Genomic DNA, 24,088 nt, shown 5'->3' on the forward strand with positions numbered 1-24,088 from the left:
TCCAGTCCCCGACCCTTGTGCCTATGCCAGTCGCAATAAATCCCTTAGCGGTCAGGCTCAAGCGGTCGGGCCGGCCCTCAGCTAGGTGAGGCGTTGCTGTTAGCTGTGACGTTCTGCCCCAGCCTTGGCCGCATCTCTGGGCATCGCGCGCTTGGCGAAAGGGCTGGAAGCTGCTACAACCAAGGCTGCTGCTGCCTCCCGCTGGCCCTTTGCCTGAGTGGGAGGGAGCGGCCGCAAGGGCCCAGCTGGCGCCAGGAATCTGGGGTGTCAAGGAAGAGACCGTGGGAGGTGCCGGCCCGGGCGCCTGGCTTCCTTTTGTTCTGCTGGGGCTGGGCCAACAGGTTCTGATCCCTGAGCGGGTTTGTTTCAAACCACTTCCTGGTGGAGGGTGCAGGCCCCTGCCCCCACGGAGCTGGGGTTGGCTCAGGTCCCATCAGCACCCCCGCTCTCCCCCCCCCCCGTGCCCCTTCTCTTCTCTTCCTAGCTCTGGGCAGGAGTGGCTTAGAGGATGGGGGAGGGGGTGGCTAGGACTCCTGGGTTCCTGTCCCAGCTCTGGGAAGGGGTGTGTGTTGGGGGAGGCAGAGTTGGGGAGCCCGGGGCTGGGCTAGCAGGGGGCTGTGGGTCAGGAGTGAGGGGCCCCGGCAGAGCGGGGACCCTCCGGCGCTGCAGAGCCGTGCTCCCCTTGGGGCTGCGCCTCTGGGGCTTGCATAACGTGTGTGTACGTGTCCCGCCTGTCCGCAGCCCGTGTCATCACCTCCCCACCCTCACCGCGGCTGGATCCACCACCCCGAGGTTGCCCCACCACCCTTCCTGTCCCTCCTCCCCTACCCCAGCCGCGTCCCACCCTGGGTGGGGTGGGGTGGGGCGGCCCGGGCAGGAATCCCAGTCTCCCTCCGCCAGCCCCGAGTGCCTGCAACCTCCTTGGCATGGCGTCCCAGCAGCTGCAGGCCCAGACCTTGCCCCTCTCCCCTGGGGCCCAGCCGCGGAGCTGGCAGCAGGAGGTCGAAGGGGCCTGGGAGCTGGGCCGCAGGGGGGTCCCCCTGCCCAGGGACCCCGACTGGAAAGCCCTGTGCGAACGCAAGCCCTTCGAGAGGAACCTGCTGCAGAATCCCAACCCCGAAGGTAACGTCTGTCCTGCCGCGAACGACCCATGCCAGCTGCCCCCGCTACCGCCCCTATCCCTCGGGCAGGGCCTTGCTCCTGGGCCGAGTCAGCCCTGGCTTGGGGGGATGGGGGAGAACTGTGTGTGGGGGGGTGTTGATAAGTACAGCAGTAAAGGCCGGGGTCCCATCGTGCCAGGCGCTGCACACTATCCCTGCCCTGCAAAGCTCCCACTCTCGCTGGCCAGGCTGGGCCGTGGGTAGGGGAAGGGGGTGAGGGCGTGGGGTAGGGGGCACCCTGCTTAATAAACCCCGGGGCGTGCCTGGCGAGCGGAGGGTCCGCGCGGGGCTCTCGGAGGTAGGCAAAGTTCCCCTCCCAAGGAGCTATTTTGACAAGTTCCTCAGCCCCCCCCCCCCCTGCAGATCCCTGCCCTGCCCCTCCCCTCCCAGGGCCCAGCAGGCTGCTGGGCTGGAGCCAAGCGTGGGTGGGCTGGAATGCGCCCGGGGGAGCCTGACTAGCTGCACCCCCCCTACCCCGCCCATACGCTAAGCACCTGCCTCGCTCGCTCCAGTAACTTGCCCAAATGCCGGCACTTCCCCCAGGGCCGCTCCGGGACCAGGCAGCGCAGGAAGGGTTAATCAGAGGAGTCCTGTGTCAGCAGCTGCCCCTCCCCAGAGGTGGCTGCATCTCAGCACTGGGGAGGGATCTCTGTAAACAGCTGCTGTGCTCCTCCCCAGAGGTGGTTGCATCGTGTGGTGGTCCTGGGCAGCTGATGAACTGCTTGTTGCACCCTCCTCCAGAGGCAGCTGCATCCCAGTGCTGGGTGAGGGGTCCCTGTGTCAACAGCTGCCACCTCCCACCCCAGGGGCAGCTGGTTGTCAGGGCAGAGGGAGGGATTTTGAATAAAAAGCCCCCCCACGTCCCACCCCAGAGAAAGTCGCATCTCACTTCTAGTTGAGGGTTCCCTGTATAAACAGCCGCCTTGCCCCACCCTAGAGGCAGCCGCATCTCAGGTGATGTGGTTCCCCGTTTGGGACGTGCTGTGGGATCCCTCAGGCGGGTGTTAACATCTCTCCTCATTCGTGTGGGCCGAAGGCCGCCCCGTCTCCGGGGAGGTCTCTGCTGAACCAGTTTGGCTGCGGGGAAGGAGGCTCAGGGGCCTGTCCCGGCTCGTCTCTCCGGAGGAAAGGATTTAGCTCCGAGGCCAGTCTCAGCCTGCTGCCCGGGATTGCCCCAGGTGCCATCAGGGCAGCTGCTCTGGGACTGCGCCATTAGCTTGATGAATCAGCATCCCCCCCGCCCCCTGCCCCCCGCCCCTCCCGGCCCCACACATGCTTACAAATATTTCTGCCCCATGGCGTCTTCTAGAACCACCACCCGCCGGCTACCCTAAACTGAGGCACCGAGCAGGGAAGTGGCTTGGCCAAAGCCACGCAGAGAACCCAGGAGTCTGGGCTCCCACTAGCCCCCGCTCTGTGATACAGCCCAGGCGTCCTGACTGCGATGCTAACCACTGAGCCATGCTGCCTCCCTGTAAAGCAGCCAGAGGAAGGGCAGAGGGAGAGTGGGGATGGGGGTGGGGCTGCTGGGTAGGATTGTGGAGGGCTGGGGGGTGTCGTGCTTTGCCTGGAGGGGTGACACTGTTGTGTGTTTCATTTCCCCCTCCCCCCATCAGGTGTGAACATTTCGGAGCCAGCTCCCCACCTGCCACCCAACAGCCCCCGGGTGTCACTGGAGTCCTTGGGTAAGTGCAGGGAAGGGGAGCCTGGGGCGGGGCTGGTTGGCAAGGAAACAAATAGCCCCCTCCCCATCTGTCGTCCTCCTATGGGGCGCTGTGCAGCGTGGGGATTGGGCTTGGCCCTGCTGGGAGCTGCCTTGTGTGTCCCAGGAGGGGGCAGCATCAGGCAGGAAAGCCTGCCTCTGCGTACTTCACCCCTGCTTCACGGCCTCCCCCACAGGGCTAAACTGGGTGCCCTTTGATTTCCCCGGGGGGCAGCTGTATCCCTGTATAAGCCACTGCCATGACCCACCCCAGAGTCAGCTGCATTGCAGCGCTGAATGCGGGCTCCCTGTATGAACTGCTCCCATGTCCCGCCCCAGCATCAGCTGCATCCCTGTATAAACCGCTGCCGTGTCCCACCCCAGAGTCAGCTGCATTGCAGCTCTGAAGAGGGCTCTCTGTATAAACCGCGGCCCTGTCCCACCCCAGAGTCAGCTGCATTGCAGCTCTGAATGGGGGGCTCCCTATATAAGCCGCTGGTGCTCCCTAGTGCCAGCTGCATCTCTTGTGCCCCTGGCTCCTGGTAGAAGCCGCCCCTGGCTCTGCAGACCCGATTGCTGTCAGGGCGGCTTTTTTCTGCTGCTTTTAACCCTCCTTGTAACCCTTCCAAGGTAATTTCAGCGGCTGGGCCATTAGCACCGAGAAGCTGCCTCCCCAGGAGGCTGGCAAGAAGCCCGGCTCTGAGGCTCCGTGCTTCAGGTGAGCATCTGTCCTGGGCCAGCCTGGGGATCTGGCGGCTACTCGTGGCTGGGCCATAGACGTGGTTTATGGCCCTCCTGTCGCCCCCTGGGCCCGCGCAGCTCAAGCAGGAGATCTGGGCGCGTTGGGCTCGTGCCTCCCTGGGCTGGATCCGAAGAGAGGGAGCTGGGCATGCGTCCAGCCAGCTAGTGCAGCCCCCCCTGGGGGGGGTGGGAAGACGGGGAGCGGGAGGCAGGCCTCATTCTAGAGTGGCTGGACTTTACACGCCTAGCCTGCAGCACCACCCAGCCTAGGTTAGGCCAGGGTGTAGATCGCCCCCATGTGGCAACACTGGCCGACGCTTGAGGCGACAGGAGGGAACCAGGGGGCGGGTCTGAGTCCAGCAGCCTCTGTGAAGAATTATGAGTATTATTTATTTAGCTGGCTTACCGTGGCACCCAGGTGTGCCAGTTATAGACCAGACCCCCACTGCGCCAGGCGCTGCACGTTGTCATTGCTATTAGGTGCATTACGGTAGCACCTCAGTGCCCCAGTCGTGGCCCAGGCCCCCACTGCGCCAGGCACTGTACATTGTCATTGCTAATAGGTGTATTACGGTAGCACCTCAGCGCCTCAGGCCCTCCATTGCGCTGGGCGCTGTACGTTGTCATTGCTATTAGGTGTATTATGATAGACCCTCAGCACCTCAGTCATGGCCCAGGCCCCCATTGTGCCAGGCGCTGTACGGACACAGAACAGAAAGATGCCCCCTGCCCTGTACGCCCCTCCCCTGCGGTTCCTGGCTGCCCCGCTCCTCCCTGATCCTTTCCCCTCCCCCTCCTTGCAGCTGGTGCGTGAAACAGCAGCAGGTCGACCTGCTGGCGGAGGGGCTGTGGGAAGAGCTCCTGGACTCCTACCAGCCGAACATCACTGTCATGGACTGGTACTGGCTCTCCTTTGAATGCCCCGGGGGGGCGGGTCCCAGTTGCTGCCACGGCTCCCCTCCCCCGGTCCGTGGTCCAGCTCCCCAGGGCCAGATATGAGCCCTGCCTTGGATCCCCTGGGGGCGCTGGCCAGGGCATGGGGCACCGCGGTGCAGTGCCTTGGTTGGGCCGAAGGGGGCTCAGTGTCCTTTCCCACGCCCTGCGCAGAGCCATGTCCAGGCTATGGGCAGGAAGGACAGTAGGGCAGTGGGGGTGGCACTAAGCTGAGAATCAGGACACCTGAGTTCCATTCCTGGCTCTACCTCCTGGGCGACCGCCCCGTCTCTTGTGCCTCAGTTTCCCCGCCCGTGATCATTTGGGAGTCCTGGCTCCCCATCCTCTCTGCTGTAACTGCCAGACTCTGCTTCCCTCCCAGAGCTGGGGGGAGAACCCAGGAGTCCTGACTCCCGCCCCCAACACTAACTGCTGGACCCCCTCCCCGAGCCAGAACTGGGGACAGAACCCAGGAGTCCTGCCTCCCTCTCCCCCACTCTAGCCTAGGCTTCGCCTGTAAAATGAGGATCATGATCCTGCCCCCCTCTGGGAGGTGCTGTGAGCTCTGCTGATGAAACGCTGGGTCACAGCTGTGGCTTCGTGTGGTTACTAGTTGCCAGAGAGAAATGGGATTTCTTGAGCTTCCCTTATGCCCCCCTCCCCGACCTTCGTTCCCCCCCACCCCTGTTATGGGGACCAACTCCCCCGACCACCCCAGATTTTGGCTGCTGTTAACTGCCCTCTGCTCCGGTGCAGGTACGAGGACAGCCGGCTGGCTCAGACCGTTTACCAGCTGCACGTCCGGCTGCTGGCCGGCGACGGGCAGACGCCCCTGCGGGAATTCCACCATGAGGGCCCCGAGCACGGAGCGTCCTGGGAGGAGAAGAACTGGTGCCATGTAAGGGAGACGCTCCCTTCCCCACCCGCGGGAAGGGGGGGCGGGGAGAGGGGCGAGACAGCTCAGGGGTAGCAGGGGGAAGGGGTGACTTGGATACACAGTGTCTGGGCTAGGTCCCAGTCTCCTGGGCATGACCCCTTAGGGAAACTGAGGCACGCATCGGCATCATGCAAATATTACTGCTGCTTCCCACTTGGTCACAGGGGGCTTGGGCCTTGCCAGGGCAGTGGTGGGGGCAGAGCCCAGAGGGGGAGACGGGGACAGGGACGGGGCACCAGAGGTGGGGCTCGGTGTCTCCTTGGGGCCATGGGCTCAGGTCCTGATGGTTTCGCCCTTTCGAAGGTTTCCCACGTTTTCCACGGCTACGGGCCGGGAGTGCGCTACGTCCATTTCCAGCACCGGACCTTGAACGCCGAGACCCCAGGCGGGCTCTGCCGCACCAGAGCGACAGACAGCAGCGTCTCCGTGCAGCTGCGGGACTGACGGACGGACGGACGGGCCGGGGGCGGGCGCGGTTCAGTTTCTGTTCCCCCAGAGGGCTGATGACAGCACCCAGACAAAGATCGGCGCTGGATTCACTGGGAGCCAAGAGCCCTGCCCCCTCTCTGTGCCCTGGGGGCAAAGCTGGGGCTGCGTGGGGCCCGTCAGGTCAGCCTCGCTGCTGGGATGGCTCCAAAGGAAAGGGATTAATAAAAGTTCCTGAGGGGAGCGGGGTCTAGTGGTTAGAGCAGGGGGTCTGGGAGCCAGGACTTCTGGGTCTATGCCCAGCTCTGGGAGAGGAGTGGGGGTCTAGTGGGTTAGAGCAGGGGTGTGGGGTGGGTGTCAGGACTCCTTGGTGCTATTCCCTGTTCTGGGAGGGGAGGCATAGTGGTTAGAGTGGGGGTGGGGCAGCCTGGGAGACAGGACTCCTGGGTTCTATTCCCAGCTCTGGGAGGGGAGTGGGGTGTAGTGGTTAGCCCTCCTGGTTTGCACTTCTGATTCTGGCTCAGTGTGTGACACTGAGTCAAGGCACATCAGGTCTGTGCCCCAGTTGCCTGATGGGGTGATACTTGCAGGGGAGCTGGGAGGCTGCAGTCAAGATGGGACCTGAGCAGTGGCATTAAAGAATTTCTGGTGCTTCCTGCGAGCCTACAGCCTGTCTTCTTGACCTCAGCCCCAGTTCCCCCTTCCCCTGTGGTACACCACAGCAAGCCTTTATTGAGTGCTACCCCCACCCCAGAGGTGGCTGCAACCTAGCGTTGAGCGAGGGTTCCCTGTATAAACAGCCGCTGCGCTCCACCCCAGAGACGGCTGCATTTGAGCAGCTGGTGAAGAATCCCTGTATAAACAGCCCCTACCCCAGGTGTCCAGTGGTTTGGGAGACCAAAGCTCCATTTCTGATACCAGCAGAAGCCTGCCATGGCAGATAGAGCTTGTCCCAGTTCCCCAGGTGAAATAAGCTACACTCTGGACCTGGGGGGAGAGCCCTATAAACCCCATATCCATCATTTTAGATAATTGTGACATTTCATCTAAAGCATGCCTTGCGAGGTATCGCGGGAAAGGTTACGATCTGCTGAAAGCCACTGTTCTCTCTAAATCTGTACATCCCTGGTGCTTATGATGGTATGAGCGTGCGTTGGCCGGGTGTCACTAAAATATGCTGTGAGTTGGGGAATCGCCCAGATATTAAATCCCCAGAGGCACGAACAAGGGAAGTAACCAATGCCCGGGTGGGTGTCGAACAGCCATTGCCCAGCAAGGGAGTTACAATTCACTGACTCACCTGCATAAGGCCACCCCAGGGGAATTGCTCAACCTTGCCTGGAAATTCGGCAGCGCCCCCCAGACATGTCTCTACTTGTATTCTCCAAGCGCATGGATTTAGGGTATAAAACAGAACACGGGAGGGTCCCCGGCTTCACTTTTCTCCTCCCCCCCCCCCCACCACCACGCTGCAAGCAACAAGGACGCTTGGAAGACTGAAGACTCCAACCCGGGGGGGGACTGGCCCAGGTCTCAAGGGTGAAACCTGTGCCTTATGAACCGTAACATGCAACGGGGTGAGAAACCTGCTTGATCGAAACCCTGCCAAGTGCCTTACGGGTTTAGGATTGAGATTGTGCGCTGCTTTTGTTTTCGCTGGTAACTAACTCCGACTTTCCTATCACTTATAATCGCTTAAATCAGTGGCCCTTAAACTTTTGTCCTGGTGACCCCTTTCCCAGAGCAAGTCTCTGAGTGTGACCCCACCCCTTATAAATTAAAACCACTTTTTTAATATATTTAACACCGTTATAAATGCTGGAGGCAAAGTGGGGTTTGGGGTGGAGGTTGACACCTCGCGACCCCCTGAGGGGTCCCGGCCCCCAGTTTGAGAACCCCTGACTTAAATCTGTCTTTTTGTAATCAATTTACTGTTGCTCCTTACCGGTGAGTTTTGACTGGAGTGCTTGGTAAATCTGCCCAGGTTTACCGTCCCTTTCCAGTGACAACGTGGTGAACCAATGAATAAACTCGCCTTGCTCAAGAAAGGGTCTTGAGCAGGGCCAGACCATATATTCCTAACATACAGAGCTGGGAGCTGGGGGGATCTGGCTAGTGCCTTTCTCTGTGTGATCCTTGAATGGCTCTGGGATTCATGAAATCTAGCCGGGTGCGGGACTCCACACGCCGTTGGACTGAGTGGTAACAGCACCTGGTGCTTGCCACCGGTAAGGCACTGACAACCCCCAGGGTAGTGAGACAAGGGGGCCCCGCAGTCCTACGGTCCCAGGTTGCACCCCGGGAATCCTGTCTCACCAGGTACAAGGGCATTTACGCTGATATCGCTGCATGGACACTACAGTCTTTGCCACTATAGAAATCGCACCCAGCCACCGCTCTCCTCACCGGCATTGCCAAAACTTCCCGCCGCAGACCTGGCCTGAGTTGCTCTGTGCCTCAGTTTCCCCAGCTGTACAATAGCGATCTTAGCACTGCTCTGCCTCGCTGGAGGATAAACGCATTGCGAGGGGCTTAGACCCTTGAGTACCGGCTGAGATAGCTAAACCCTGAGTGGAAAATGAGAGAGGCAGCGTGGCCTGGCTGGATTCTATCCCTGGCTCTGCCACTCACTGGCTGGGTGACCTTGGACAAGTCACCTCCCTGCTCCATGCCTCAGTTTCCCCATGTGTGAAATGGGGATCCTGCTACCGCCCTCCTTCGTGCAGCGTTTTGCGATCTGCTGCTGGAAGAGCTAGCAATTACTAGTATTGTCTCATCATTGCAGTTCTGTTTATTGCAGGGAAAGGCGTGATAAAAGCCAGGGTGTGGGGGAGAGGGTTCGAAGAGAATTGGATCTGGGGGGTAAAACCAAGCAAGGCCTATGTGCTTGAAGATTACAGTTGCCTGGAAGTATTAAGTAGAGCATTTAACCTCTCTGGCTGCTAAATGGATGCTGAATTGGGTCACTCAGACCAGCTAAAAGCCAAAGCTCGTAGTCTATTTGTTAATATCAACTGATTGTTATTTGGTATCGCCGAGAACGCGCTAGGTGCTGGATAAAGTTCAGCTTAACACAGCCCCCCGCAAAGGGGTTTGCAAGTTAAAGGGGAATTTACCAGCCGCTCTGCACAGCTCTCTGACGCTGAGATGCTTTTCCATTAGCGTTTTCTTGCCGGGAAATCACCTAGGTTTCAGACAAACAGTACACCTGCGAGAGCTGGGCTAAAGCCCTCCCAGAAGCCTCCGCCACAGAGGGGGATGGGGATGTTGGCACGAACCCATGGGGCTGTGATCTGGCAGCAATCACTCAGGCGCCGTGGGGCAGCTGTTCCTGGAGGCGGATAGCATGGTGGTGTGCAGACACTGAATACCAAAGCAGTCAGGGATGCCGGTTGCCCGGTGAGCGGTTTGGTGTGAGAAGCGGGATTAAGGCTTGGCCCAGCTGGAGGTTTGGTGTGAGCGGTGGGATAAAGGCTTGGCCCGGCTGGAGGCCTGGTCTCACTGCTTCATCCCTGGCCTCACCTCAGTAGCACTTGCAGTAGTAGGCGGAGATGGAGTTGTCCCAGTCCCCGAAGAGCCCCTTCTTGATCTCCCGCAGCCGATATACCACCCCGCTCTTGAACTTGCGGTTGTAGCCTTCCTTGCCCCTCCTGGACCAGACGTTGAGCTCACACAGGGGTGCCACCACCAGGGACGAGATCTTGTCGTTCCAGCCGAGCGGTATGTAGGGAATGTCGTCGCCGGGCTGCACCTGGAGCACGTCGCCCCCGCAGCACTGGGCGTAGTAGGGGCTGTCGTCGACGTACAGCTGGGAGCAGACCTTGCTCCCGTCGGCGTTCTTCAGATCCGCCGGGGCCGGGCACTGGGCCCAAGCCGAGGCCAGGAGCAGAGGAAGGAGGAGCAGGGTGTGAGCGGTGGCCATCGTCCCGGTGCCGATGGGGGAGCCTCCGCAGCGGTTCTCGTTTATAGAGCCCCCCCTTCCGAGGCTGGGGCCCTGCCGTGGCGGGGGAGCCTGAGGATGCTGGGGGCGGGTGTGATAAGGGTGGGAAAAGGGAAAGCTGGTGGCCCAGTGGAGGACAGTGTGTCCTGCCAAGGGAGCTCCCCCACCGAGGCCTCACATGGGCGCCGGGGGGGGGGGGGCAGCTAAGGGGGGTGGGGGGCTGCTCCCCCTGGAAAGGTGGGGTCACTCACCGCGGTCCCCCAGTGGGCTTGGAGGAGTTGGAAGTGTTTTTGTCCTCCCCCTCATTTTATAGCTAGGGAAACTTTGGCCTGGGAGGGCACGGAGGTCATCCAGGAGTCCTGACTCCCCAAACTTCTTGTGCTGTAACCACTAGATATCACGGGCAATGGAACCCAGGAGTCCTGCCGCCACTTGCTCTCACCATTAGACCCTGCTCCCCTCCCAGAGCAGGGAAGAGAACCAAGGTGTCCTGACTCCCAGCCCGTCCCTCCAGTCAGGACGCCTGGGTTCTGCTCCGGGTTGTGCCGCAGGACTGTGGGTTTCAGAGTAACAGCCGCGTTAGTCTGTATTCGCAAAAAGAAAAGGAGGATTTGTGGCACCTTAGAGACTAACCCATTTATTTGAGCATAAGCTTTCGTGAGCTACAGCTCACTTCATCGGATGCATCAGATTCATGAGACTGTGGGTGAGTCATTTCACTCACTCTGTGCCTCAGTTTCCTTGTTTGTAAGGCAGAGCAAAAATGAGCAACGCGATGCCCTGGCCCCAGCATAGGGCTGCTCCGGGGACTCCCCAAGCAGCCACCACCTGCCTTTCCTGCAGCCCTAGGATGCCAGGGCTTCATTTTCACCCTCGAGTGGGAGGGAGAGCAGTTCCCCTTCCCCCCACCCCCACCAGCTGGAATGACACCTGATAAGCTCCCCACACCGTGACAGGTGTGTGCTTTCCCCCGGCTATCCATTCCCCTCCTCCCCGGGTCATGGCCCCGAACCAGGTGTGTGTGAGGTAGTCTGATCCTTTGCTTCCAGCCAAGCTTGTTGCCTTCTCCAGGCAGCTCTGTAAACATAGAATCATAGACTATCAGTGATGGAAGGGACCTCAGGAGGTCATCTAGTCCAAACCCCTGCTCAAAGCAGGACCAATCCCCAATTTTTGCCCCAGAACCCTAAATGGCCCCCTCAAGGATTGAACTCACAACCCTGGGTTTAGCAGGCCAATGCTCAAACCACTGAGCTATCCCTCCCCCCATAAGAGCTGCTCCAGAGACAAGCGGATGAAACCTGGGGCCCGATCTCTACCAGCAGGTAAGCCCCTAAGGACAGCAGGAGGCACCTAGGAGGATCCCCTTGAAGTGCCTAGCTGCTTTCGGTGCCTAAATCCCTTTGTAAAACCCAGCCTAATCCTCTCTGCTAGAGACCCCGTGTTCCCTTGGGAACAGCAGGGACAGCGAAGGGAAGCATTGTTACTGAGGAACTTATTTTTGAAGCCCTTCTGCATGCAAGGGAGACCATCCTGGTGATCAGGATGCTGGCCTGGCTCTCTGGTGTTTCTGGTTCGAGTCCTCGCTTTTCCAGCAGTCACTTTGAACAAGCCATGGGGGGGGGGGGGGGGGAACACAGGGCAGCTGGTTGCTGGAGGGATAGCTCAGTGGTTTGAGCATTGGCCTGCTAAATCTAGGGTTGTGAGTTCAATCCTTGAGGGGGCCATTTGGGGCAAAAATTGGGGATTGGTCCTGCTTCAAGCAGGGGGTTGGACTAGACATCCTGAGGTCCCTTCCAACCCTGATATTCTATGTCTATGTCTGTATACTTACTAGTTCTGAAAATCTACCCCCCCACAGTAAAATCTCTGGGGGTGTCAGTTTCCTTGGGAGAACAGCCCTGCCTTTGTCTATAGAGGCCTCGTTGGGGAGCCCCCGGGGGCGGGGGGGCTCTCAGTCCCTCACTATTGCAGGTGAGCAGCCTCTGGAGAGGTGCTGCGGGGTGGTTACTTTCCTGGCGTGGTTTTCTTCGGGTGGGAGGAGCCTCCCAGGCTGGGGCGGGGCTTAGCCGCTCACCACCACCTGGCACTAATTAGAAGCTTCCCAGGTGATGGGTCTTGGGTAAGAGGCCAAGGAACAGCTCGGGGGCTCCCAGTCACCCCTCCTGACTTACGCTGAGCTGTTCGGACTTGGAGAAATAAACCCATCCCTGGAGCAAAGCTACTGAAAATGCCGGGGGTGCTGTGGCTGCACTGGCCGGTGAGTGTCAACCCCACTGGTTTCCAGAGCCGGGGGGCCCCACCGGCCAGGTCCTGAGCAGGTTGGCGCGTTGTTGAGAGGCCAAGGCTCCCGGCGGCCTGGAGCCGCTTGGGAGTTTCCCGCTCCTTGAGAGCGCGGTAGCAAAATCAGGATGGCGGTTTTTTTACAACGATGCGCCCAGCCCTCGGTGGTCCGTTTCCACAGGTAGTTTTGTTGTCTTCAACCCTGCTGCCTTCTGGGGGGGCTCTGCCTCAGGGCTCTGCCTCTGGGCTGTCATTAGATCTCCCTGGCTTCAGAAGGGATGAAAAGGAAAGTGAGAGCGAATCGGTGTCGGGCCTGACCTCGGAGCGGGGGGATTCCCCGGCTGAGGGGAGAGAACCTGGTACAAGAGTCTGGGCCCTGTGCTTCTCTGGACGGATCCCAGCAGCAGAGCAAGAGCGGGAAATGATTAACGAACCCGCTGCCCTCATAGGAGTGGACTCGGACTTGGCTAAATTGCCGGGGCCTTGTGCTGTTAAATTCATGGGTTCGATCCCTGTGGCTGGGCCTTGTTCCAGAGCGGCAAGACCCAGAGGTGGTGGGTTTGATCCCTGCTGGTCCTTGTACCACCGTGTCTTATTCAAAGCTGCCCCGTGTCTTTTCCTTCTGCAGCTGCTTTGGGGATGGCGTTTGAAAGCCCCAAGAATGATGCAAATGGAACTGCTCTCCCAGCCTAGCCCAAGCCCTAGGGCGATGCAGATGACAAGAAATACGTGGTCTTTTTTTTTTTAACCAGCCCTTTTATTAACACTGACATAAGGCACAACACAGCAATAGGAAAAGGCTCGAGGACCAAGCGAAATGTCTCCCATCATCACTCAAAATGGCACAGTGCAGAGAGCTCAGATTCTCTCCCCCCTTCTGAAATCACAGGCTCCCTGCCACTCACATAATAAATAATTATTAAAATACCCCCTCCATTAGCGGTACAGGGCACATGACATATGTCTGAGCAGTTCTCAATCCCCCCAGCAGAGGGGGCAGCATTGCACACACACACACAAGTCGGCTCATTGCACCATGTCGGATGGAAGGTCTCTCTTAACAGATGATCTAAGTCATAGATGACGAACCGTGAATAAATAAATATCTAATCAAACTCCAGTTTCAACAATTACCCCGCTAATTCCAGGGACTGAAAATAAATTACATAAATAAGACACACAATTCTGTAACAGTGCTGCAGCCAGGGACGGCAGATTGAACCTCAAAACACGAATGCAGAATTTCTTCTGCAGGAGTGAAATTCACCCCCTGGGTAGCCGTGCGCGCCTTCTACACAGGATTGAATTTCGCTCACTAGTGAGCAGAAACCAGCTGTGTTCACTCACCAGTGAGCAGAAACCAGCACCGTCTAAATGAAAACATTGAGAAATACTGGAAATGTCAGAATCACGAGTTTTGAAAATCCAACAGTTTGAAAATCCAACAACGCTGTCCACCTGCTTCAGAGTGAGTTTGCAAATCCGGGATAAAAAGCCACGGAACTGGCCGTGCTTTGACCAGCGCTGATCGCGAGTCCCTTTCGAAAACGTTAGGCCGTAATTTCTTAAAGGAGAGGAAATTAGCCAAGGGAACGGCTAGTAAATCTCCGAGGAGGCCGGCAGGATCTGCTAACCCACAGATGCAATCTGAGGGGTTGACATTGACCTGAGAAGGCGAGCCAGGAGAAAGCTACATTGTGTGACTGTTTTCCAGCCAGTCATCAGCCAGGATCTTCTCCTGGTACGTAATAAATACAATACTTAAAAATATAGACGGTCCCATCCAGACTTTCTCTTCCCCCACCTCCTCCCCATTCAGTTGTGTAGATGTCTGGTCTCGCGGCAGCAGGGCAGGTTGACAGCAGCAGGGTTTCAATGGCAGGACTCGTTGAACTTGTAGGCAACATTCTTCAGATCTTCATTCAGTAGATGGAAGAGGTTGAAGATCAGACCTCCCTCCAGGCATCTGGCAGACTCCTGGGACCAGAGAAATAGCAAGTGGGCATTACAGCTTGTCACAGCCGTGGATTCAGAGCCTGGCACGGAGCGCTGGGGCTGCGTGGCGGCGGCAGGGGATAGAACTCGGGTCACTTGGGCTAAAGGAGAATCGCCGCTACCTGTCAGCACTAGAAGGGCTAGGACACAGGGTTGTAGTGTTGTTGACTCGAGCCAGCAGAGGGCAGTGGTGTGTGCGGGTACAGACATGTGAACATGTACAGATGTGCACAGAGTTCACTACTATCCCAGCGGTGTCTTTCCTTCTCAGCGGCTCAGGATGCCCCTCCCCCACCTCATCTCAACTGGCCCCGATGCCCCAGTGTGCAACTGACCAGGGATTTATCCACAGTGGACTTAGGGTAGCACCTAAGAGCCTCAGTCATGGAGCAGGACCCCATTATGTCAGGTGCTGTACGTTCTTATTGCTACTAGGTGCATTACGGTAGCTGCCATGGACCAGGCCCCCATGGCGCTAGGTGCTGTTCATGTGTATAGCTACTAGGTGTATTACGGTAGCACCTAGGCACTTTGGCCATGGAGCAGGACCCTCTTGTGCCAGGCACTATATATTTGTATTGCTATTAGGTGGATTATGGTAGCATCCATGTGCCCTGGCCACGGTGCAGGACCCCCCCAGATGCCCGGCGCTAGGCGCTGTACAAACCCAGACCCATAGGGCAAAGGCCCGGGGTGCCGCCCCCACATCCTCACCTCACTTTTTCCGGCAAGGGATTTCCGTAGCCATTTGGCGAGGATGGGCGGCGGCCCAGCAGCATCGTGATCCAGGCCCTTCAGCTGGATCTGAAAGTCGGGGCAGAACGAGTTACAAACGGCCCCCCGCTCTGGTGTGCCGAGGGCGGCCAGCAGCTGTTCTCGGCCTGCCGCTCGTTGCATGGCACCAGCCTTCTCCCACCCAGAGACTCCCCAGGCTCCGGCTGGGCGTTTGCGCCTCCGGAAAAGCCAAACTGTCTGCTTCCAATTCCCTCCCAGTTGGCTTGCGGCACGTTGGATTTCACTGGAAAAGAAGCGTGTGTGAGTGTGCGTACAGGTGCCCAGCGGCCAGAGCTAGTTCCCCAACTTGGGCGCAAGAGGGTTTGGGTGTGCAGAAGGTTGTGGGGTCAAAGCTGGGTGACAGTCCAGCTTGGAGGTTATTACACGGACAACGCGGAGACATGCTGGGATATGTTTTAGCTACACCCATGTGATATAAAGCCACCACCACTTGCGTGAGTATATTAAAAGGGAGCGGTAGTTGTGAGTTTCCTACTCTGTGTGTGTGTGTAAATATAATCCATATACTCATAGCACTGGAAGAAGCTGCCTTCAGCTCACCTTAAAGGGATCAAAAGAAATATATTTTCACGTGACATGCAATTGGCCTGTGGAACTCATTGCCACAGGAAGTTGGCGAGCTCAGTGTAACGGGGTGGCCTGCCCCTTTAAGAGCCTGGGGCCTGCCAACCTGGTCTATGATAAGCCCCAGCTGGGAAGGGCAGGTGTTTTCTATAGAGGGCTGGAAAAGCTCATGGGGGAGGGGAAACTTAGGCAGCAGCTAGCATGAGGACAGACTGGGGAAGGTGGTGCTGTGCCTGGCAGGAATTTAGCAAGCTTTAGGAAGGGGTGTTTCTAAGGAGCACAAGAATTGCCGGTGTTATAAGAGCTAATGCTAATTTTAAGATTTTTGGCAGGGAAACTGGGGTTCCTGCTTCCAGGTTTAAACTCATCCCTGGGTATGAGTGATGAGGATGCTGGCTGCTGTCAGTGAGGGGATACCGGGTTAGACCGTCCTCAGCTCTGATCCATCCTGGAGACTCGTATGTTCGTTACAAACCGGATTCTGTGCTCCGTGACGCACTGCTGTGGGCCAGGCGTAGCACCAGGGAGTCACTTTGCTGTGACTGGGAGTGGAAGCTAGCCCCGAGTTCAGGAATCCACAAAACCCCCCCACTGAAAGGCAGCAGCCTCTGAGGTGGGGAACGGGGCAAACATTTGGGACAGGAAATCCAAAGCTTGCTATATCCCATCCCACTGCAGGGGGACGTGGGGACAGAGAGGGCAGCTAGGCTGGGACAGCCTTGTTTAAAATCTCTGAACCAACGCGGCAGGGCTGCATCTCAGCGCCATGCGAGGGATCCCTGTATATACAGCTTCTGTGTCCCACCCCAGAGGTGGCTGCATGTCAGTGCCAGGCAAGAGATCCCTGTATAAACAGCTGCCATGTCCCACCCCAGAGGTGGCTGCATCCCTGTGGTGGTCGTCAGTGCTGGTACTCACACAGCTCCTCAGGTCCTCCTCGATGCTCGCCAGGATCTCCAGGGGCCCGGACGCACTCCTGACCAGCTCGGGCTCGCTGAGGTTCTGAATGACCCTGATGGTCAGATCCACTTTCTTCTCCAGCACCACCAAGTTTTGACATGCCTGGGGGGCACAGCAGAGGGATGTCTGAGTGAGACTGGAGTGGGGCAGCAGGGGACCCTCAGGGCTGGGGTCAGAGGGCAGGTCTGGGGGATTGGCCAGGCATGGGGGTGGGGGGAAGAGGAAGAGAGTGGAATGGGGGGGCAGAGGGATGGAGGGCGTGGGGAAGAGGGAAGGGTGGGAGGAAGGGAGGGGGAAGGGTGGGATGGGGCAGAGAGGGGGAGAGGGCACGTGTCTCCGGCGTGGGGTCTCTCACCGGCAGCTGGTCCAACTTGTGGCTGAAAATCTTGTCGGAGCAGTTCATGACAGCGCCCTGGATCGTCTTTCCCTGTGGGGTAAGGCAACGTGGGTGGTTAGTCGTTCCTTGGGCCATGCAGAGAAACTTCCTCCATTCGGGCATCAGAGCAACGCAGGGTCACACTTTACCCTAGAGTGACTTCATTCTCGGCAGCCACCCATGAGATGCAGCCGTCTCTGGGGTGGGGCGTGGGACTGGGATCCCTCAGCTGGTGCTGAGATCCAGCCGCCTCTGGGCTGGGATGTGGGGATGTTAATGCAGGGATCTGTCACCCGGTGCTGAGATGCAGCCACCTCTGGGGCAGAACATGGCAGTGGCTGGCACCACTGTTTAGGACAGGAAGTGGCAATCAGTTCCTTCTGTATCTCGCTGAAACTGCCAGGGACAGCATGAAATTTACAATTTGGCTCCAGTTCTGGAGTTACCCCCATCCCTTGTGCTAACTCTTCAGATCACGAGGGATGGGGACAACGGTTTCATGTCTCCCCCAAGAGTTGCCTCTACTCACATATTTATCCCTGAAGTCCTTGAAGGCTTGGATATATTGGGGAAGAAGGGATCTGTATTGGGAAAGTTGGCAATTCTTTGCCGGAGCCCCTTCGGCGAAAGTTTCCACCAATACCAGCAGGAGAGCTGAGACTAGCAGGGTCCGGCTCATAGTGACTGCGCCTGAAAAAACAAAAAAAGTCTCCTAAGTATGGTCTTTTCACCACACAATATTAGGGCAGAGAGAAATTTTTCAGCCAAAACTTTTTGGGGTGGGGCGATCTGGTGACCCCAGAATGTTTTTGCCAATTTGTGTCAGTTTGGTCGAATTGATTTGGTCAAAAAAAATCAAAAGTTTTGAGGGTTGATTTTGGATTTGGGCTGACTTTGTTTTTCAAATATCCTCCCATTTTATTTCAAGAACAATCCAAAATGGTCAGAATGGAAGTGAAGCCTTTGTTTGACTCCAAATTCGTTCATTTATTTTTTTTTAGACTTTTCAATAGGCTCCAAATTTGGAAAAATTTCCTTTTTGGTTTGACCTGAAACTATTTTCTTTCTTATTTAAAATTTTTCCCCCCAACAAATCGAACCCCCCGCCATTGTTCACACAAGGGAGCCCCGCTGTAATCATGCTTGGACCATCAACAGCAAACTTTGGACCAGAACCTCCAGTCCAGATTGCTTCCACTTGAACTAGCTGCCATCCTTCTGTGTCTGACCTTTCCTATAGTATCTGAGCAGCACCCGCACTGATCCTCACGACACAGAAGCGAGGGAGGGAAGTGCTGTTATCCCCTTTTATAGATGGGGAAACTGAGGCACAGAGTGGCAGCGTGACTCCTCCAGGGTCACACTGGAAGGGGGTGGCAGAGCAGGGAATTGCACTCCAGCCGCATGCCTTAGCCAGTGTCATACCCTTCTTCTGTATGCTAATCTGGGTCTGGGGGACCCGGGCTTCTGAACTTGGGGTTTTGAAGCCCATGCTGGAGCGTCCACACTGCATTGTAAACCTGGGCTTTCAGTTGCTCGATCCAGTCTGGCAGCGTCCACACTGCATTACAGGGACCTTCTGAGCTGGGGCTGCAATCTGAGCTGCAAAAGGCCACTGTGGCTTTGACCCACCCTCCTGTCCAAGGGCCTGGAGCCTGCGTGTTTGCTGACCCGAGTCAGACTGGTTTGTGTGTGGACGGGAGGCGGGCTTGAGTCAGAGCTTGAGCTTCGCGGGCAGTGTGGACGTGCCCTGAAGGAGTGACATCATTAGCTGTGGGGGTAGCGATAGGTCCTTGTCCTCTAGCAGAACTAGTCACTAGAAGAGGCAAGCGGTTCTCCTCCAGGGTCAAACTCGCCCCGGCGGAGCAGGAGAGCCAGAGCCGTTCAGCAAGAGCTGCTGGCCAGATTTTTCCACTGGCTCTGCACCTTCAACTGGGGCCAGCTTTTCTGACGAGCTCAGCCCCAGATCCTACACCCAAGGGCCTCAGCACCTGGCCTGAGACTCAAGTGGCACCTAGGCCTGGGAGCGGAGTGGGGCTGAACTGTGGTGGGGGACGGGGTGTACCTACCCCACACTGGGCCGGAGGGGGTTAACCCCACGCTGTGGGCCGAGGAAGCCACATACCCCCTTGCCCTGCTGGGCATGCTCCCACGGGGACCAGCGGATAAGAGGGAACAGCCCAGCTCGAGCATGGCAGCTAATGAACGCAGACGTGTATCCTGGGTTGGACAGACCCCTCCAGCCGGCCGCCGAGGCCGAGGGACCCCCGCGTTGGAAGAAAGGGTAGGAAGCGACCCGGGGAGGGGGACGACCGAGACTGAGCAGCGAGGCGTCGGTTCCCTAGGGCCCTGGGTCGAGACCTGGTGCAGAAGGATGGGCCCGGGTCCCCCTACCCCATCCAACCTGCCATGGACACTGCCAACGGGCAGGGAAGTGAATTGGGCTGCTAAAGGCCATTGCATAGGCTTTGGCCATTAGGCTGTATTGCCCTGAACTCTGGGACAGCCCTATTTATTTATTTTGTATTCTCACACCATCAAGGAGCCCCAGCCCTGGACCAAGACCCCACTGTGCTGGGGGTGGAAATGTTATTGCTCTCAGGTGTATTATGGTAGCACCCAGGCTACCGTTGTGCCAGGTGACCTACGAACACACAGAACAAGCCGGTCCCTGCCCCGGAGAGCAACGATCTCCCAGTCACCTCGCTCCCTTCTTGCCCCGAGCGTGAATATTCATGTTCCGTAATGATCTGCCGACCAGCTTCCCCTTGGCTTCGGGGTGTCTGGTTTCTAGTTCTTGAAATGCACCCGATCTCTGCCATTCTGTGATCGCCCACACGCTGAATGCCAGGCCCAAAGCGAGAGAGTTTCCCTGTGTGGCAAACCTCACACACGTTGTTGGGGCGTCAACGGAGACTGTTTGCATTACAGATGGGGCCGACTCGTGTGAGGAAGTCTCTGACGCGGGGCGTATAATTAAACATCCAGCTGGGTTCCATGGCGCTTAACGAACGCTTCCTCGGGAAAAGAAGCAATTTTGTCTCCGCTAAGCCGGCTTGCATAAACACGCCGCTAGGTTTTGTTTCTAATTAATACCAACGAGGCGGGATGGCTTCACTCCTCAAGTCGCAGCAATTTAGTTGGCTGCTTGCCTTGTGTGTTACGGCCATACTACATCACGCTTGGCAGGTGTTTGCAGCACAGAAATTGCAGGGGTACGATCATTCGGCTCTCAGAATGAAAGGATCATTTTTGCCCATGGATCTAATGGTCGGAGTTGACTTCTATTGAACTCCAAGGAACCGAAGGGCGGGTGGGTTATATGGGTTTGTGGGGAGGGAGGGAGGGATGGCTGGCTAGATAGAAGGGAGTGCGTGGGGAATGGATGGATGAATACGCCTTTCATCCTGCATGCCATTCGGGTCGCCCCATCTCAAAAAGATACGAGAACTGGAAAAAGTCCAGAGAAGGGCAACAAAAACGATTAGGGGATGGAGCAGCTTCCGTATGAGGAGAGATTCAAAAGACTGGAACTTTTCAGCTTGGAAGAGAGACGACCAGATTGGGGGGATATGATAGTCTATAAAATTGTGACTGGTGCGGAGAAAGTGAACAAGGAAGTGAATAAGGAAGGGTTATTTACTTCTTCTCATAACACAAGAACCAGGGGTCACCCAATGAAATTAATAGGCAGAAGGTTTAAAACAAACAAAAGGAATTACTTCTTCACACCACACACAATTAACCTGTGGAACTCATTGCCAGTGGATGTTGTGAAGGCCAAGACTATAACAGTATTCAAAGAGAATGAGATAAGTTCCTGGAGGACAGATCCATAAATGGCTACTAGCCAAGATGCTCAGGGATGCAACCCCATGCTCTGGGTGTCCCTGAACCTCTGACTGCCAGAAGCTGGGAGTGGACGATAGGGGATGGATCACTCGATAATTGCCCTGTTCTATTCCTTCCCTCTGAGGCATCTGGTGGCCTCTGTTGGAAGACAAGACACTGGGCTAGATGGACCATGTGGCTGTTTAATTATGGGACTCATCGGTGTCAGCCCAGTGAAGTCGCTCATTGCCAGGCGCAGTTTGGATTTCAATTATTTTTTAACAACATTTACATCAGCAAATTGAGTAATGGGGAGATTAGCACAAGGCAGGAATATGATCCAGGGGCTACAATGCAGCCGAAGGAATCACGATGGCTTGGTCCTATCTCAGTGCTACAGTGTTACTTGGGAGCTGAGTTGTGTCACTGTTCAGTACCTCAGTTTTCCCTTCTCTAAAATGGGTTAATACTGTCCTGACTTTGTAAGGCCAGACCACCAGCTGGTGGTAATTGGCCGTAACTCCACTGAAGTCAGTGAAGCCAGATCCCCAGCTGGTATAAATTCAGCCTCTTCTCCACAACTTCAAGGACCAGAAACTTTCTTCATTTGAAGTGAGGGAGGAGATTTTCACCCAATGGCAACTGAGGCACCAAAAGTTGGCCAAAACATTTCAGCAGCTTACGTTTTCACCAGGTTGTAAGTGACCTAAAGAAATCTATGAGTGCTGGCTGGAAAATAGAGGATTTTTTTCTGCAGAAAATTTGGACGCTTTTTGTTAAAGAGCAGAAACCCAAAATCTTCGGATCAAAAACTGGCGAAGGCCAAAGAGATTTAGGCCAAAAGCTGCCAGCACCTGAAAAGTTTGAGCTGAAACGCCAAACGTTTTAGGCCCCAAACTGCCAAAAGCAAAATCATTCGAGACCAAAAGCAGATTTCTTTTTTTAGGGCAGAATCTAAAAAATGTAGGCCACAACCCTGAACGTGTTCAGAAGAAAATTGGAAAAGTTAAAGCCGAAAATGAAAACCTTTTGCAGCCCCGAAAAGTCTGGTTTCGGTTTTCCCGAGAAAACGGGAACGTTTCTGTGGAAAGCAGGTGCCTTCTGTGAAATCTTTCATCCAGGCAAACCCTTCCTCCCCCATTTTCCCCTCGCATTGAAGTTTCGACAGAAAACTTGGGATCAGCCCTAAGGTCTGAAAAAGCCGTACCTGTGAGAGCAACTGCCAGGATGGTGGTTCAATTCCTCTGGATGCTGTGATCTCTTTCCACCTGCTTTTCGCTGCTGACTTTGTCTCTGCTGCCCCATTGCCATGGCTTTTATGCCCTGGACGTTTTCTGTTTGTAACCTTGCAAAAAAGAAAACGTGGTTTTGCTTTTGGCGCACGGGGCGAATCCTTAGTGCTCACGTTTGGAAAGGAAAAATGGAAAGGTTAGGCAGGTGCGTGCAAACAGGGTTGCAAGGGAATGATCTCTGGAGAGGAACCACCAGGTAGTATCCTGGCTAAGTGAGGTAGGGTTTGGGGAGGTTTTGTACAACATTAGCATAAACTTGCCTCTCTGTTTCTGAGGTCTTGACCAATCGGAAACTACATCAGGAGGAAGTAAAAAGGACTTCCCCCTGCTCACGAAATCCCGAGTTTGCTTTGCTGCGTGGTTTTCACTCTGGTTTGCACAGAACTGGGGGGAGTCATGGGGACTCGTGTCTGGTGGGGGCACACGAAAAGATTTTGTGCTGACGCCAAGGGGCAAAAGTCAGCAAGGTGCTGGAGGCAGGGTGGACAGAGTTTGAGCCGCAGCAGCTGGGGCAGGCCCCGCTTGTTTGGGTCAGAGGTGCCGGGAGATCTGAGGTTTGGAGGGGTGGGGGTGGGTTTGGCCTGTGATAGGGACCAGGAGTTGGACATGAAATTAGAATCCGGATGCCAATTTGCCCCCAAAGTTTGGGGCCAGTTTTTTTGCGTCAGCCTCCACTTTATACAGATCTAGGAGAGACTTTATATCAGGAAGAGGGGTGGAATAGCAGCTGGCACTGAAGGTTGAGAGCCAGGACTCCTGGGTTCTCCCAGCTCCAGGGGGCAGCAAGATCTGGTGGTCAGTGCAGAAGGCTGGGAGCTAGGACTGCTGGGTTCAAATTTCAGCTCTGGGAGACAGTAGGGCCTAGTAGTTAAAGTGGGAGTGGGGGGCCTAGACTGCTGGGTTTATGCCCAGCCCTGGGAGGGGAGTGGGGTCCAGTGGTTAGAGCGGGACGGGGGCTGGGAGCCAGGGCTCCTGGGTTCTAATGCAAGGACTGGGAAGCAGCATACTCCCACCTCGCTCAGAGTTTCCTGCATGGATAGATTTGGGTGCATTACCCGGAGCTGGGTCTCTGTCACGCCTTATGTCCCACCCCACCAAGCCGAGAGTTAGGGTTTCCTCTGACCTCCTGTCTTATACAATCCTTGGCCATTTCAACCCCAGACTCCCAGGCCCCGGCTCAAAGCGGCAGAAAATCTACCGCTGGGCCCTAGCACAAGTGCAGGATCTTCTGGAATCTGGGAAGTTTGGGAATATCTGAGTGATCATAGAATCATGGAATATCAGGGTTGGAAGGGACCTCAGGAGGTCATCTAGTCCAACCCCCTGCTCAAAGCAGGACCAATCCCCAATTTTTGCCCCAGATCCCTAAATGGCCCCCTCAAGGATTGAACTCACAACCCTGGGTTTAGCAGGCCAATGCTCAAACCACTGAGCTATCCCTCCCTCCCCCGATCTTAGATCTTAGATTATATTTTTTTGCATGTGGGATGTAAATTATTGGAAGAACAAATATTGTCTGTTAGGTGTATTACGGTAGCTCTTAGACACCCCAGTCATGGCCTAGGCCCCCATTGTGCCAGGTGCTGTACATTTTTGATGCTATTAGGTATATTACAGCAGGATCCTGGCTACTGCATCAGGTGCTGGACAAACCCAGACCAGAAAGACAGTCCCTGCCCCAGTGAGTTTCAGCCTAGGTTTGTGGCTCCTCTAATGCGTCAACCCTCCCCCGGTCATCTTCTTTATTCCCAGCCGATTCTCAGAACGCGGCCCCGTTTTGAATCGTCTAAAGCAGAAACCACCCAGCCGAGGACCCAGAGAACAGCTGGGTCCCTTTGGCACCTGTGCTGTGTCCCAAGCTGCAGGATGTGGGAACCGCCAGCAAGCGGCCCTGCAGCGCCCAGCGAAAGGGCGTCTCACACCAGTGAAAAGAAAAGGAGGACTTGTGGCACCTTAGAGACTAACCAATTTATTAGAGCATAAGCTTTCGTGAGCTAGAGCTCACTTCCTCAGATGCATATCGTGGAAACTGCAGCAGGCTTTATAAATATATATATATATATAAAGCCTGCTGCAGTTTCCACGATATGCATCTGAGGAAGTGAGCTGTAGCTCACGAAAGCTTATGCTCTAATAAATTGGTTAGTCTCTAA

The 24,088-nt window shown here is 56.2% G+C and overlaps 3 protein-coding genes across 3 annotated transcripts; 1 reads left to right on the forward strand and 2 right to left on the reverse strand.

The window, feature by feature from the left end:
- The first annotated feature begins 906 nt into the window (after positions 1-906).
- NCCRP1 (NCCRP1, F-box associated domain containing) lies at positions 907-6,215 on the forward strand. The gene is made up of 6 exons (XM_084612139.1): positions 907-1,122; positions 2,777-2,845; positions 3,493-3,580; positions 4,407-4,502; positions 5,293-5,434; positions 5,777-6,215. Exons 1-6 carry the CDS (start codon positions 927-929, stop codon positions 5,915-5,917), a joined length of 732 nt encoding a protein of 243 aa, XP_084468265.1. The 5' UTR covers positions 907-926; the 3' UTR covers positions 5,918-6,215.
- A 3,207-nt stretch (positions 6,216-9,422) lies between these two features.
- Positions 9,423-9,821, reverse strand: SYCN (syncollin; the record flags this gene model as incomplete). The annotated part of the gene is made up of 1 exon (XM_084612228.1): positions 9,423-9,821. The coding sequence occupies one exon, from the start codon at positions 9,819-9,821 to the stop codon at positions 9,423-9,425; it is 399 nt and encodes a 132-aa protein (XP_084468354.1).
- A 4,173-nt stretch (positions 9,822-13,994) lies between these two features.
- Positions 13,995-17,422, reverse strand: LOC311511933 (interferon lambda-3-like; the record flags this gene model as incomplete). Its single annotated transcript, XM_084612895.1, has 5 exons — positions 17,342-17,422; positions 16,792-16,863; positions 16,395-16,538; positions 14,832-14,921; positions 13,995-14,099 (listed from the first exon to the last, which is right to left on the reverse strand). Exons 2-5 carry the CDS (start codon positions 16,837-16,839, stop codon positions 13,995-13,997), a joined length of 387 nt encoding a protein of 128 aa, XP_084469021.1. The 5' UTR covers positions 16,840-16,863; positions 17,342-17,422.
- Positions 17,423-24,088: the final 6,666 nt, after the last annotated feature.

The sequence above is a fragment of the Lepidochelys olivacea genome (genome assembly GCF_965140295.1).
Source record: "Lepidochelys olivacea isolate rLepOli2 genome assembly, chromosome: 23".
Lineage (NCBI taxonomy): Eukaryota > Metazoa > Chordata > Testudines > Cheloniidae > Lepidochelys > Lepidochelys olivacea.

What these genes read in the sequence shown, in the direction of transcription:
- NCCRP1 (XM_084612139.1), top strand. Translation starts at nt 927, where the DNA reads ATGGCGTCCCAGCAGCTGCAGGCCCAGACCTTGCCCCTCTCCCCTGGG. An exon ending in GCAGAATCCCAACCCCGAAG is followed by an intron (nt 1,123 to 2,776) that starts GTAACGTCTGTC and finishes TCCCCCCATCAG; the next exon opens with GTGTGAACATTTCGGAGCCA. An exon ending in AGGAGAAGAACTGGTGCCAT is followed by an intron (nt 5,435 to 5,776) that starts GTAAGGGAGACG and finishes GCCCTTTCGAAG; the next exon opens with GTTTCCCACGTTTTCCACGG.